Source organism: Zonotrichia albicollis, chromosome 10 (genome assembly GCF_047830755.1).
Source record: "Zonotrichia albicollis isolate bZonAlb1 chromosome 10, bZonAlb1.hap1, whole genome shotgun sequence".
NCBI lineage: Eukaryota > Metazoa > Chordata > Aves > Passeriformes > Passerellidae > Zonotrichia > Zonotrichia albicollis.
In genome coordinates, this window is record NC_133828.1 from 35256844 (window position 1) to 35273238 (window position 16395).

Genomic DNA, 16395 nt, shown 5'->3' on the forward strand with positions numbered 1-16395 from the left:
TGTCACAAGCAGAGACATACAGGTGACCACACAGGACCTCAGAACACTGAATGTTCCTTGTTGCACTGCCTCTGGGGAAACAAAATCTTCTTCAAGATTACCAGCACACAGAAGGAATCTACTTCATGGCTACCTGTAGTCATCATGGAAATCAAAGCTAGCAGCAAGGTACTGATGCTAACAGCATCCACATGCAGAGGGCTCTATTATTGCTGCTGCCCCAGGAGAGCCCGAAAAACCCCGGGGGTTGGTTTCCGTATTTGGAATCAAGGTGAGTGGGAGTTTATTTAATGAAATGAACAAACAAAATAAAATATCAAGAAAATATAGAGACTGAAGCAACACAATAAAAAAAAGCATAAAATACTGTTAGCTACTATGTCATAAAGTCATAAGTACAATGGAATAATGGTATATAGCTGACAGCTCAAAAGTTATTTCCATCTGGGTCAGTATTACAACTTTAAAAATCCAATAAATAGAAAGAATTTCTGCATCTGAATAGTAAAGTGTCAGACACTCCTGTTCCCATAACAGCTCAACCCAGGATGTGTCCACCAACATGGGGGTGATAGGTGAAAGCCACACACTGATACATGTCAGATCTCTCTCCCACTCTCAAAGAACAAGCACTAATTATGTTCCCAGGGAGCACATCAGAGAAATGATACAAACTACTCTTTTCAAAAGAATTAAAGGCTCCTGTAATATACCTGAAAGCAGGCAACCCAAGAGTGAGGATTCTACACAAGGCAATTTCCCTTCATGTGCTCAAGAATGTTTCAAATCAGACCACACAGTATGATGATCAGCTTAAGCATGTGTGATGGTACCATCCACCATTCTTTGCTTTCTCCTAAAAAACAATGCTCTTCTACACAGTGACAGCAAAACAATTACCTCTAGTGTTTGGGAGGCACTTTACATTTTCAAAGCAACAAACAGAAAAGCATAATGTACTAATACAGAGCCCATAAAATAGATCAGACATCAGAAGAACACTGAATTTGGAAAAGCAGTCACAATGAATACACAGTATTTTTTATGAATCATAATGGCATATACACTCAGGTGCTTTAAACTCATTTCAGTATACTGGAAAGAATGAATAAAATAGTTCTTTATTAACGACCTTCTCTGCATAAAGATGCAGCTCAAATGCAAAATATAAAACTATTGCTAAGGCAATAGTTACAAATTTAACTGCCAACAGTAAGGCTACAATTTCAATAAATTTCAATCTACTGGTAAAGTCTCTGGAGATAAAAATAATTTAGAATCAGTATCATTTAAAATGTTCTTCTACATTAGCTTCAAACTTATAAAATAATTTATATTAAAAATGAAAATGTTCAGATAGCACACTGAATACCTTTTCACTTCAACTCAGATATAAAGTTTTATATATATGATATTTACTTACCTGACTTTAAAAAAAAGTCTGCTGATAAATTTGAAAAAAAGAAACTATTAAAGAATATTTACATAACAGTCACTGAGACGAAAGTATCAAAAGCAGAACAATTACTACATAAGTCTAAAACGTGTTCTAAGAACGTGGCCAGGATATTAAGGATGAGAGAAGCAAACCATTTCAAATGCAAAATTTCTAAAATAATCCAAGAAGGTACTTTTTGCCCTTGATTCCATGTGACTGTAAAGATTGCTCAACTCATTTTAGGAATAAGCTTAAATGAGGTCTCATTGTTCTGATGGTTATTCACAATTGTTCTTGCTTCCTGATCTAATAATATTGCTCATGTTGAATTTCAAACAGAAAACACATCATGACATCTTTAGGCTTACTTTGAAACCATAAGCTCAACCTGGAAAATTGAAATTACTCTCCTGCAAACCACAATCACATTAACTTGTCAGCTGAAAAATCCAGAAGAAGAACAGCAACATGAAGAGTTCCCCAGCCAAGAGGCAAGCCCCTCCTTCAGGCACATGGCCAGCAGGTCCCTGCAGTGACTGCTCTTACCTAGGCCTATTCTGTTGGGACTCGTCTCCCGACTGCAGCCCTGGCTCCGCGGGATCTTGCTGCGCTTCTCTGAGGATGATGGCACTGCCTGGACCCGGGATGCTCCACTGCTCAGGCCACCATAGGAGCTTCCTAAGAGCTTACCCGGAGAGCTAGACCGGCTACCAGCTAGGAGAGAACCAGAAACGAGGAACAGACAATTAAAATCCCCCAAGATTTTAAACACACTCACAGCAAAACTGGAACACAATCACCTCTATGTAAGAATCTAATCCAAATCCCTCAGAAAACTAATGGGAGTGCTCCCTATAAGCTTTCAAGAAGACTGAGAAAAGCCCATGGACAATGAACACTGACGTCAGCAACCCTCTGCTGCCCATGAAGATCAAGCCCAAAGCAGACACTGCAGTGTATAACCACCCTAGCTGGCTTTAGGAGAGCTTGTGGAGGTGCTGGGGCAGCCCTGCAAAGGATTTACAGGCTGCCTCACCCCCTCATAAAGCAACCCCAACCAGGCTGTGTGCAGAGCTGTGCTGCAGTGCCCTGGCTTCTGGCACAGGTCACCTGCTGCAAATCGGCTCAGGCACCTTCGTGCTACACTGCAGTGGTGGCATTGCTTCCCTGCAATAATTCAGTGAAGGAAAATAAAAAACCCACCACATCTGAACAGATCAGCACAATAATGGATAAATCCCATGAGCATCACACTCATAGAGATGCTGGCTTACTTAGGTCTGGCTGGTTAAACCCAAGTTATTTATTTTTCAGATAATAAAAATTTTTAGCAACTTGAATAGTTGGCCTGTTTGAATAGTCCACAGCAACTTTACATTTCTTCTAAGAAATGAGTATTTGAGAAAATACTGAAAATCTGCTGTTGTCATTACTATTTCTGACATTAAATTTATTTGCTGAAACAGCCTGGAAAAGTGTATTTGAAAGGGTTGCAAGAGCATACTCAGGCAAGCTCACATTTTGAACTAATATTCACACTGTTTTCTTGCTGAAATGCATCTTACATTTCAGAAAAATTTCATTTCCAAATACTGTTACAACTAGAGTATGACAAAACTTTTCTTCTGTCTTGATGTAAGAAGATAGGGAACTCTATTAGCATCATGAACAATCCCATAGCACATATATGAAGTTACTTGCCCCCTCCAATTTCTTGGCCAGAGCCATTCTGAACCAATCAAATACACTCCAATACTGTATGAAATGCCAGCTCCATTCTCCCCACCCCAAAGTGACAGATGCCAGTCTTCCACACAGCACCATGACCTAAGAATCACCTCACTGGTGTGAGCAGGGATGCACTGAAGTAACTGAGAGAAGAATTCAGCCCCTGGAGTTTGAGCTGCAGCAGTGAGCTCTGACATCAGAACATATGCTTACCATGTTTGATTAGTGGGAGAAAGCAAAGTCCCCTGCCATACACATTTTGATTTGTGACTTTAACAAAATGCTTTTAAGTCTTACAGTTAGGAGAGAATGAGGAAAGCTAAAAGCTTAGCAGTTAAAAAATGTGAAGGAAATAAGGTGAAAAAGCAAGAAAGGGAAAATGTTTCTTACCACCAGCAGGATTAGCTGATCTGGATCCTTGATTATGAGGGCAGACCAAGGGACAGGCAAAAAGTGGATTAAAAGACAGCAAGACAATACAGCGTTCAGCATGCGGTTTGTGCTATACACAATACACACAGATTTATTTACAAACATGTCACTCCTAAAGCCTCTGCAGAATGCAGTGAGTTAATGTGCAGATGCAACTAAACTTCCCAAGGTTGACCAACTTCTCAGCAAAATGTCAACCAAGACCCAAGCTCTGCTCTAAACTGCACCCCAGCCCAGTCTGTGAAATTACAACATGGTTATCCACTGTGTGGGCATGGAGAATCTGGTTATGTGACCAACTCAACATATTTAAATTTGTAAATAATTCCATGCAACATTTTTTTAAGGATAAAGATCACATCTGGTTGAGAAACTCAGCAAACACTAGACCAAGACAGCAGGTCCAGACATGACCACCTGAAATTTTCATAAGGCATTCTATAGAAACATTAGGTCCATAATCTTTGAAACCTTTAAAGAATAACTATTATTTAAATACTTCTGAGACTTGTCTCATTTGGTCTGACCATTTTTCTCCAAACTAAGAAAAAAGTGACTTCTGGCTTTGGATAAGTTCTAAGTACAATACTGAAGAAATCAATTTACATTAGCATCCCAAAGCCCAAATATATCCTTATGACCTCAATGTAAAGATTTCCATTTGGCCCCATGCTCAATTTACTAAGTCTTTCTACAGATCACCCAGTCTAACACAAGGCTATAAACAGCTTTTTCAACCCTCCAGCATGACAGAGCAAAGCAATGAAAGAATGAACAGAGAAGGGCTTTCAAATAGGGGTACAAAGCAAGACAAGTCCTCAGAACAGACAGGTCCTTCACAAACCCAATCTCCTATTGACAAGGCTGAAGGTCCTCATAACAGGGAGTTTCTCATTCCCTCCAGTTCATTTTTAAAGTCTGAGTGACAAAATTCTCCTCAGATACACATGACAAATATGCAGCAGCACCATATGTGTGGCTCCTAGGAGAAAACCATGCCTTGCCAGGAAGCCAGAGAGCGCAGATGTGTCATGTGAATCAAAGCAGAACCCTTTTTCCCATATCTACACAAAATAGGTAATGTCCTATTTTCAACTGATGCCAAACCCCATTAATTTTAGACAGCTCACGTGTTCACACATACAAAAATAGAGTCACATAAGCAGGAGAGGCTTGGCAGGGTAAGCAGTCAGCTACAGGCACAGAAGGTGTCTCAGCAAGACACAGTGCCAGCTATTTAGAGCTACACATCACAGCGACACGCAATTCTGCTGCACAACTGGTAAAAAGGCCACAATTAAGCACTGGGACTTGGGGCCCTGTTTGGCAGCAGGAGCACACACTGGCTAGGTGGGATTCAATTTGTCCAAAGGGAGCCCAATTCTCTGATGGTGCTACTGCAATTCAAGAGAAACACGTGAGTAACTCTGCCCTGCTGCCCCGAGAATAAAGGCTCCTTACGCTGGGACTGGGACACCACTTTGGCGCGGCTGCGGCCCCGGGTGTCGGCAGGCGTGGAGGTGACGCTGGTGGCGCTGCCAGAGCTCTGCCTCCTGGTGCGGATCCGGCCTGCAGGGATGCAAACACAAGCACACTGTTAGCAAGGCTCTCACAAAGGCAGCAGCAGCGTCTAACACGCTATGCACACAATTAGCCAGGGTACAAAAGAAATTTACTGGGAGAGGCAACACCTTTTATTAGGCTGGCTGAGATGCAGGGGAGGGAGTGGAAACAGCCACAGCCCATACTCCAAAGCCTTCTTTGCTTTCTGTAATGCTATCAGCCAGTTTAATTAAAAAATATTACCTCTCCATAGCCTTTGCTCCTGTTCTATAGTAGCTTCTTAACAAAGGATCTACAACAAAAAAATTCAAGCCTCCTAAATATAAATTCCTGTATCAAATTATTACTTTCTGACAAGGTGATCACCCTTTCAGAGACAGGTGTGACAGATGCCCTCCCAAATTCCATCACTAGGATTTCCAACTAGCTGTCTGGTGCTTTATATCCTGCTCCACCTGCACAGGCTGGCAGGCACTCCTGTGACAGTCTGTCAACACAGCCTGACCACACTTTTATTTCAGGCTCATTGAATTTTCCCTGCTGTTTACAGGTCCCTCATATTTATCCAAGATCAGTGCAACTTGTAATGGAGAGCCCTATTTAACATAATCAGTGTTGAGGAAAATAGATTCTGTGTGCCTTCTCTTTATTTAAGCAGAGAATGGATATAAAGTCTCAAAGTGTTCTCAGTCCTTGTTCTGTCCTTTCCTCATGGAAAAGCCACTGAAATTTGAGCTAGGAAAGCTTGCAGGGTCATCAGTTCATCCCCTTCCTGGCGTAGGGTTGTTTCCTACAGAATACTCTTTCCAGTTCTATGCTTCAATTATCTGTCTCTAGTTAATGGGAAAGAAATGATAATTAAGAGTAACACAAAGAAAGCCTCCATCAATACTTTTCCACACGTCAGTTCTTAGCCAAGACTCAAGTTCTTTTCTCAGGACTCATGCCAGTGCTATCCTGCATTCAGAGGATGACTTCTAGTCTCGGGCACAATAATGAAAGGAAAAAACCCACAGCAGGTAAGAGAAGTCTAGACAACGGCACCCACTGGTTATAGATACTCATCTCCTGCCCTCTGTCTCCACCATAAGCATACAGAGATATATGAACAGGGAAACACACACACTTCCCACCCAAAAAAACCCACTTCACATAAGGCACACATGCAGGACAAGACAATGGCAAGCAGCCCAGACAGAGCGGTTGGGAGCTATGTTCCTTCTCTGAGCTCTCAAAATATTCATAACATGGTCTGAAAGCTTCTGCTAGACCCAAAGTGACAAGGAGATGCCTAACTTTGAGAAGAAAGGGCAAATTTGTTTGCAAGGGAAAAAGCCTACAAGACAGCTCTACTTCAAACCTCTCCACCAGCACCTAGCTTTAAAAGAGCTGAGTAAGCAAAGTACAGGGAAGTACATTCAAACAAGTGTTTATAGACAAGGAAGGCATCATCAGCAGAAAACTGGGAAAACACAAACAAAACTTTTTTACCACTGTCTCAACTGAACAAGCTCTGAGCACACCCCTGTGGGTCCAACAGCCCTACAAACTGGCTGCTGATGTCTTCTTCACCACAAGCAAGGCTGCAGGTTCCTCTGCTCTAGGGCATTCTTGCCCCTTACAAAGGGTCAGCCTGATGCACTGCCAGAGGCAAGCTCTAGAGCTCTCTGCCAGCCAGATCCCATCCCGTGCAAGCTTGGCACAGCTCCACAAAGGTGAGCAGAGCCACCCTGTCAATTGTTAATGAGGTGGACCCAAAGCCTGACACAGGCTCCAAGGCAGGCAGGCACAGGGAAGGTGGCAGGCAGACATCATGCTCTTCTCAGAAACCTCAAGGCTTCCCTTCACTTCTGTCAGGAAGGCATCATAGTAAGACAAGAATTTAAACCTGACCATCTTTGGAACCAGCAATGGAATTAATTTACATCCTTCCAGAAGGCCATTGGGAGGCCTTGGCATTGCAGGAAGTCTTAGGGGGAAATCAAGTTGAAATTCAACACTACACACAGTAACAGGCAGTACTGGAAGACACATTTAGTGACGTGCATGGGCCAAGAATGGGTGAGAAGGGACTGATGTCTCCTTTTACACACAGGCCACTTAAGACCCTCAAAATTTTCTGGATTTTTCTGCATCTACAAAATTTGGGGTGTTTTTTCCCCCTTTCTTGTATCTTCATCAGCAGGTGACTAAGAAGGGGAAAACTGGGATAAGATGTGTGACTTTTACAACTTAAGAAAAACAAAGTCTAAAACAATATATAAAGCGAAACTGAGACTAGCCTCTGAAACCATTTCTAGGGGCTTAAAAAATTAAACAGAACTAACACAAACTTAATTAACATGTGATTATCAACAGGACTGGAAGAAGAAAATTCAGCCCTATTTTGAAACCCCTGAGGGCTGGTGGACAGATTCCTACCAATTACCAATTTCAGCAGTTTGTAAATGAATGAACAAATGTCCAGAAACAAAATTCTGCTTCCTTTAGGACTGGTACATTTGCACACTGATTTAGGCCTATTGGGTGTCAGAGAGAACCCTGTGAGAGGAGTTGTTCTTCCACAGTAAGAAGAGAGTTCAAACACTGATACAGATTTTCCCACCCTTTAAAAAATGCTGACAAGCATTTGAACTAACACTGCATTGGACTTGCATTGTGCAAATGGATTTTTAATATATATTATGCCAAATACAACATGCATATATAGTAGTTAATCCATACAACACAAATGTGGCTTCCACATTCCCCCAGGAATTTCATTTGCAAACAAGAATCTGCACTCACATCCAAGAGTTATTTGCACATAGGACCATGTGTGTGGCTTTATCTCTATCATTCTAACCCAGACAGAAAAACTCATTTCAAGCAGAACTGGAAATATAATATCAAGTAAGCTATTTAGAATGTTTCTTGTTCTTAAATTCAAGCAAACACCTCCCCTCCCAAAACTTCTTTGCTTTCAAGTGGGTTTGTCTCCATATCTAGTTCAAACTACAGATGTAGCAATCCATATTTCACAACCATTATTTTTCTGCTGCTTTTAAAAGTATTTCTGCATTCTAACAACAACAGCACAGCAAAGGAACAGATAAAGACTGCCCCAACATGGTTTCAAAAAACCATGAAACTATTTCCATAAAAAAGCCCTTGATCTAAATTTGACATGTGACACACTGTTGTTGGTAGAGAAAAGATTTTGAAAGATTCCATATAAATATGTTGTGTTAAGAAACCATTTCTGGATTTTTAGGAGGTTTTGGTTTTATTTTTTAAAGTTATTGTCGTTTTTTCTAAACAACAATATTATTTTTTAAAGTTACTGTCGTTGATTCTGAACAATGGTTCAGAATCAACCCTGAAATGTCTAACAAATGGCTAAACCTAGAAAGGTTGTTTTGTCTTGTTTTTTTTCAGAAGAGGAACAAATTAAGGAAGATTCTGCGATAACATTTGTGCTTTACAAGAGGCTTCACCTGGCAGGTTGAATCCTCTGGGTGGATACTGCAGCATCCCCACCCCCAGTGCACAGAACAGCCAAAGGCTTTGTGACACTCAGTCTGCATATGACACTGAAGAAAATGGTTTTCAAATAGTCTAGAAATGGTATGCAACAGCCTCACAACTCACTTTAATTAATTCCATGCAGTGTATAGGGACACCTACAACCATACAAGTCATACATGGACACACTGGGGCAATGATGGTCTCTCCAGGGACCACATTAATGCATTTATGTTACCCAGCACTAGGGGTTTTGCCCCACTTGGAGAAAAACATTCCTGAAAGAGCCTCTAGCCCTAGCTGTGTCACTCCTAAATAACACATGGACATGGGAGACACACAGAGATCAATTAAAAACATAGATAATATTTAAAGAACTTTTTACAACCTCCATCAGAATGGTTTCTATGCATATTTAGCACTTCTCCAATGTTAGAAAGACCTGACTCTGCACAATGATTTTCCCTGAGAGGCACTTGATCCTTATTGGAAGCCATCAGGCTGTGCTGCCTCAGGGTTTTACATGAGATCTCCCTCCAAAGCAGAGGGCTCAGTGAACACTTCACCCTACCCAAACACAGCCAATCAACTCAGCAGTTACAATGGGATGGAGCAAGAAAAGCAAAAAACCTGCTACCTGAGCAATTTTGTGTAAGGTACCACTGTCAGTCATGACTTTGAATCAAGCCTCAGTCTTAAGGACAAGGGAGAGCTTTAAGGCAGAGAAGAAAACAGGAACGATGATTTCTTTCAACTTGTGTTACTCCTAAAGCCTTTGATAATGCACTCAAGGTGTCCACCTGAGCCTAAGTTATCTGTAAACTGTAACAAACCCCATTTTATTGCCTTTCTGGTGAATACTAAAAACTATTAAAAATTGTGCCACTGACTGCAAACTGCTGATTTTGTTGTGAGCTTGCCAATCAATCACAGGTCAAACCAGCATTTATGCTTTCCCTTTTGGAGAAAGGCTTTGTCTGAAGGGCTTGACTTCATGCTTGCTTTGAAAAAAAGGTAACACAAATACTCTGAACCACTCTAATTAATGAAAGCATTATGCAGCCTTTTAAAATACTACTTGAAAAGCTGTTTCATGATAAAATAAGCAGAAGCTTTTCTAATTGTTTTCCTTTTATCAGGTATAACAAGGCACAAGGGCCACCTCCCTAGCACTAGCTGTGAAGATCAAGACTGTAAAGGTTTATCTCTTTCTGTGTGTAAAGCCCTTAATGCAGTTCAGAAGATCCCCATACATGAAGAGTCTGGGCAATTAAGGCACATCTGTGCACTGCATGAAGACCTGCACAAGCCTCACTGGAATACAGACTCACCTACCTTTCCATAAGGAGGTGCATTCCTACAGCATTTGCCAATTGTTGGGGTGTCACAACTTCAAACCAAAGGACTGATACTCAGCTCTTAGCTGGCATTCTTGCACTGGCATCACCTACTCTATCTTGCTCCTTTGTTTGAGCTGCCTGACTCCAAACCAAACCATGAGGAGAACCAAGGGCAAAGCAGAGGGGAACGGCCAAGTCTACACAATGCTGGCACCCAGCTGAGGGGAATGAGCAGGATTTTACAATGTAGCTACAGAAAGCCATGATGGGAACCAGGCTGCAGATTTAATGTCAAGCTGAACCACACAAAATAACACAGGAATTTTCTCTTAAATTACTTACTGGTGACCTGCAAAAAAACCAAAACAAACCACAGGAGCACAACTGTAGATGACATTTCTGCTTTATGTTCTGTTTCCTTCTGGTTCCAGAGCAAGAGGATGTTTTTTTCTAACCCCACCCTCTTAATTTTTACATTTATGTCAAGAATACCAAGTTCTATCTTCCCTGCAGTTCCTGACTCAATTTGCAAGATCACAGAGTTGGCAGAAGACCTTACTCAGTTTCATTATTGAGTGAAGGACACACTCAATCCTGAATAAAGGGGTTTTTGCCTCAACTACCTCAAAGGGAAAAGATGAAGAGTTTCAAACAGTGATTAAACTCATTCTTGAAGTACTCTAGCTATTACAGTGTACTGAGTTTTAATTCTCCCTGATCTTCCTCATCAAAGAAGAGAGAATCCTAAGGCAAAAAGAAGGGATAAGACTTGGTATCTAAAAATGAGGGGATAGCAAACTCTGTTTCTGAAAGTTCATCTCAATCTTCCCTGCCCCAAGCAACTTGCTGGTTTCTATTACAGATTTTTACCAAATCCAATCTACTCCTAATGTAACTGAATTGAAAACAGTAACCAAATAAAACTCCCACCCTTTTGCATCATGGCAATAAAGTATTTAATAAACTAAAAATAGAGGTATTGCACAGGACAGCTGTTGTAACAGGCCTCTGCAAACATTATTACAGCCAAGGAGAGGATTGAAAGCTGGTATTTCATATAAAACATTAAACCCTCAACATTTCAAATGTAGGCCAAAAATAGATAGGTTTGAGAACTAAGACAAAAAAAGAGAAAAGAGTCAACAATTAAAAAAAAAAAAGGAAGAATAAAAGAGATCAGTTATTACAACAACTTGGAATTTTTGTCTAACTCATGACTGATTTAGAAATACAGGTTTCAGGTAAACTTCATATTCCTTATCACTGACAGATCACAAAGCACAAATACTTCCTGCTCAAGATGAGATGTAGCTCCTCTCTCAACACTAAGTACCATTTCCAAAAATGGTACAGACCTTTTCTTCCAAATAATAAATCAACGTGTCACTAACAGTAAAGAAAATAACACAGATGTCACAACAGCACAGTGGCACTTCTCAGACCACCACATCCAAATACAAGCAGCCATCAAAGATATGAGCACAGTCCCACAAGACAGTAATAGATCCCTTGAAAAGAGACTTGCACTGGGAAAAAAAAGGCTTTGCTGCAGAGTGTGGTATCTCCATTCTGTGTAGAAAACATTTTTGTTTTCAACTCCTGTCTAGCTCAGAAAAAGTAATTTCCCAGTGGTCTGTTTTTGCTGAAGAAATAAGAAATAAAGAACAAGTTTTGACAACGAGCCAGAAAAACAGACTGGGATCCTTCCCAAACTTGCAGGCTCAGTGTTCTAGTATAAAAAGCCTTTCCTCCAACTGTCTTTGGTGTAAGCCATCTCACTCAGACAGTTAACAACAAAAAGAGAGAGGTCAGGTTTAAAGAGGTTGACTAAATATTCCTTCCCTAGAGATCATTGTTTACTGTCCTCATTTTTCTGCCATGTGATCATCTCATTCAATTCTCTCACTGCCCAGTCTCTTCCCGAAAGCATTTGGCAGTTGTGACCTGAGCTTTGGATGGAAAAACACAGCAAACCTTTACACATCAAGGAGAAAAGGAATCACAAGCCTTGTGTTGTTTGGGAGTTTTTTGGGGGTTTTTTTTGGTTGAGGTTTTTTTTAGTCCATACACAGGTCACCTTGAACCAAAAGCAGAGCTTTAAATAGAGAAACCCACATAATAACTTAGTGACCAGAGTCATAAAAGCAGACTAATGGTTTTTAGCAGGGAGGAGCTCAAAGAGAAAGTGAAGAATACCCCATGGCATCAAAATGAGCAGGACAACCATGCAACACTTCATGCAGGTCACCAGTGAACATGGATGAGAACCAGGTAACACTTTGAGAACAGAGACCAGGAGGGCAGTACGACTGTGGACACACCTCAGTTACACACAGACTGCTTACCCTCGGCTTTACTGGTTGTACCATCTTTAGGCAAATTAAAGAAAAGTAAGGACAGGGTTAATAGGGAAAAATCAGTAACATCAACAGAAGTGGGCACTATATATTAGCTAAATAAATGTGCAAAAAAAAAATTAATACAATTAAAGAAATTAAAAAAGTTGGACCAAGCAGCAAATCAAACCTTGATGTATCAGAAGAAAACACTTGCAGGCTTTCCCTCCTGCAACAACCAACCTTTGCCCAACTCCATTTTCATTGTTTGCCTCACCATTTCTCTCATGGGAATGTGCAGGTGATACATGTCCCTACTAGGTAAAAAGGAAGCAGGATCCTTCAGGAGCAGCCATGCTTGCATCACTTAAGAGTGAATTTGCTACTTTTCTCCTAGAGCCTGGTTAAAGAACAAGACTGACACTGGATTCAGTCTCTAAGCTTCAAGGACCAAGTCAGCTCTAAGTAGATACTTCCTCCCCCTTCATTCTTCCTTAAGAAATAAGACTGCTCGAAGGCAGTGTAGCCACTGAAGCCAGAGTGCAGCACAACTCAAAAGTGGCTGCATCTGTAAGCCCACCATCATGGGATCAACTTCATGTTCTGTAATTACACTTCCACTGGAATGTATCTGCATCTTGAGCCAAGTAAGAACACTTTAAATCAGAGTAAGAATTCAACTTCTGAACTGAATACAGCCAACACACCTAAGCCAAGGTAAAGCATTTCAGATGTGAAAGAAACCTGTCTGAAAATTGAATCCATAAAAATCATCCCTATATAATTCACCACTTACTTTTTAACAGGTTAAAGAGCAAATGCCCTACATTAAAAGAAGAAACTCCTCAACCCTTCTCAGTGAAGACAATGTACACAGCTTAAATCAAGAGCACAGACCCCTGAGTTTCTTCCCTGTTGTAAAGGCAGATCGATGGCAAGTCTGGGATTAGATTAGTGTGAAACCAGCAGAATGAAGAAGGAGCTCAGATGATCAGCTCTGCTCACAACTGAGATGAAGCTCAGCAAATACGATGTCAATTTCTGCCTTGCATTTCCTCCTCCGTGACTCCCTCGATGGCAACTCCAGGAGAGAAAGATCCAATGCAAAGTTTGTTTTAAGAAACCCTGAGACACCTGAAGGAGATACACAATGCTCTGAGGGAATAATGTGACATGGCTATTATCCAAAGAGTCAGCTTAAGGAACAGATACTTCTATCCTGCCTGATGCCATGGCAAGGCCGACCTCCTCTTAGCTTCTCCATCTTTGTCCTTTGTGAAACAGAAAGGGAGCAAACTCAACTAAGATGTACTACTCAAAGCATAAAAGTATGGAAAAGCAGTTTCAGGAAAGGAGGGAAGGAAAAGAAGGAAAAGAGACAGGGAAACGTGTCAAAAGGAATTGAGTAGCATTGTCCTCAATCTGTGAGACGCAGATTATTACACAATTCAAAACTGTTGCTTCAAGTCAGTTCAGCTGTACATTTTTTTTCCTTAATCCCAAAGGGCAAGAGATCACACACTGATCCTGGAGAGCTGGTAACTACCTCAGAGGCACGTTCTTCTAGTCAGAGTTTATTATTCCAATAAAACTGCGAGGCACTAAAGGAAGCTAACTGCAATTGTAGAACAGTAGATTTACCTAGTGATGCGTATGACCCTGGGGGCAAGGCTGCAGCAGAACTGAAGGGGGTGGATGCTCCAGCAGACGTCACTTTTGACTTGGCACTAGCTGCTGCATTCACATCGACGTCACTGCGGGATCGCTGCAGAGATCCTGGTGTTGACACAGATTTTGTACTTACTGTAGATGCTGCAGATGGGAGTGGGAGATCCAGAATAAAGAAGATTAATTTTTTGAGCTGTGTGCTTCAAAGAGCCTGACAAGCAGTTTAAAGTACTATTTTTAACACTCCCTGCTGGCACTGAAATACCTCAACTAAGAATGCTTTATCAGGGCAATGTGGGCTTCCCCACGCTGCCTGCAAAGATATTTCATCAATGCTGCCCTGGATACTACCTCTAAGAACTTGATAAAGTTCTATAAGCTTAAATGATAAGATAAAAAGGCTGTCAGGCCAGTAAAAAGAAATTTCTAACAGAGTATAGATGGGAAAGTTCAACCACAGTACCCATCACTGGCACGTGAGAGTTGCTGGCCAGAACAGACCTGCAGGTCCTTCAGTCCAGGTTCTAATAACTTCCTTCCCAACACCTCATCTTCTCATGAGGATCGTTGTTCCCATCACTTGTTGATGCTCACCCTCTTAAGCATGAAGCTTGACTACTCAGCTGCAAGCAAACATGCATTTGTGTGCACAGTCAAGTAGGTTACACAACAACATCTCCTTGAATCAAAGGTCTCAGTAGTTACAGACAAACCAGCCAGAACCCAACCTTGGTCAGGTGTAAAAGGCAGCTTATCTTTTACAAACAAAGTTTTGTCTATTATATTCTATATGAAAATGTATTGTTTAGATTATTGTATGCATTAACATAGGACAGAAAAGCTGTACCTAAATATTCCATCTGACAAGAAAAACAGATTAGCAATGAGATGGAAATTAACACTGTAGGACTTGTCTGCAGACACCTCCAGTAAGTGCTGAAACCACAGAGAATAAATAACAAAAATTGTAAAACTGAAGGCATTATTAGACTACGTAGCTGCATGTCTTAGCATCAGCAGCAGTTTATTCAAGCTATTACAAAGCGTACCTTGGCTACAATTTTCAAGGCTTTTTAGGCTTCCTTTCAGGTGTAAGAAATTATTGATTTACTAACTTATTTTAAAAGCATTATTTTATCAGCAGCTGATGCACAGAATATGGTGTAAATTGCAAAAGTAATTAAGATTTCTACATTCTGAGCTGCTGTTTTTTACTGAGCAGTAAACAGTGATCAAAGCTGGTTTTTGATTATCACAATGTCACACTTCCTCAGCAACACCTAAGCACATTTTCCAGCTCCTGTTCTCACCTCTTGATGTTGTACTTCCAGTAGGACTTCTTTTGGCAGACAGTGGACGGCTGGAAGTTAATACGAACACTTATTAAAACAAAACTTATATTTCAGTCACTAAGAGCAGTACAATTCTGTTCCGTCAGTACACAACTAAGCTAATAGGAAATTATTTATATGCAGGAATAAACTGCCAAAGTTTGTTGTTTAAGAATACAGCACCATCATGAAATTATTTATAAAAGCATTAAGAAATAAATAAGTACTCACATTATTAGTGCAAAAAATATTTTTAAGAACACTTTTTGTAGATTTAAAAAGTTACATTAGTAAGTTATGGATATTTTTCATATAGGTCTTACACTAAAATCACACACATTTGGCGTTTAAGTTGATTGTATACCTGAGAGTAGATAAAATACATACATTCAACATCGGAGTGACATAAGTTACCACTCAAGTTTAATTTACTCTTTTTTTTTCTTTTATCTGGAAAGAGACAGACTTACACCTCTAGGCTTAATGCTAAAGGCAGAACTTGAATTTAAGCACTGTTTTAAGCACCTGAAAGGAATAACTAATAGTATCTGCTGAGCACAAATAACTTCCTAGAAAATTATTTATGGAGTCAAGATAATGATTATGTTTTAAAGCCAGTACAGGGTTTTGTTGTTCATACACTGTTGGGTAAAAAGCCAACCAACCAACCAACCAAATAAATAAACAATTTATTGTGGAGTAACCAAGTGTAGAGTCCAAATAATGACCAGATGAGCCAAAGCAATGTGATGGCTCCCTTCAGTTCAATGGAGAGGCAGTGACACAAAGCCTTACTTGAGACTCTCCTGGGAGCTGGAGGAGGAGCGATCCGACTGTGGCAGGGACATGATGCTGTCAGAGTTCTTCAGGTGGGACTGCAGGGCCTTCTGGTAGGAAGACTCCAAGGTGTGGTACAAATGCTCTGCCTCTCTGCTGAAGTGACTGTGGAAACCCCAGTAGCACCTGGAAATGAGGCACAGCACTGTGAACACACCCTTGCCAGGCTTTAGGGGCTTTAGGCACAAAGCCAGGGCCCTTCTCACTATACCCATCAG

General features: G+C 40.8%; 1 protein-coding gene across 12 annotated transcripts in view; it reads right to left on the reverse strand.

Annotated features, from left to right (window-relative positions):
- CLASP1 (cytoplasmic linker associated protein 1) overlaps positions 1 to 16395 on the reverse strand; it is a 170616-nt gene that overhangs the window by 65292 nt on the left and 88929 nt on the right. For 7 of the 12 annotated variants that reach the window (XM_074548770.1, XM_074548773.1, XM_074548771.1 and 4 more), the window contains 7 exons: positions 16136 to 16303; positions 15320 to 15369; positions 13983 to 14153; positions 12351 to 12374; positions 5060 to 5167; positions 3557 to 3583; positions 1985 to 2152 (listed from right to left, as the gene is read on the reverse strand). In XM_074548770.1, coding sequence (XP_074404871.1) covers positions 1985 to 2152; positions 3557 to 3583; positions 5060 to 5167; positions 12351 to 12374; positions 13983 to 14153; positions 15320 to 15369; positions 16136 to 16303 — 716 coding nt within the window. The remainder of the gene's footprint in view (positions 1 to 1984; positions 2153 to 3556; positions 3584 to 5059; positions 5168 to 12350; positions 12375 to 13982; positions 14154 to 15319; positions 15370 to 16135; positions 16304 to 16395) is intronic. The other 5 variants (XM_074548776.1, XM_074548779.1, XM_074548778.1 and 2 more) reach the window with 3 other exon arrangements.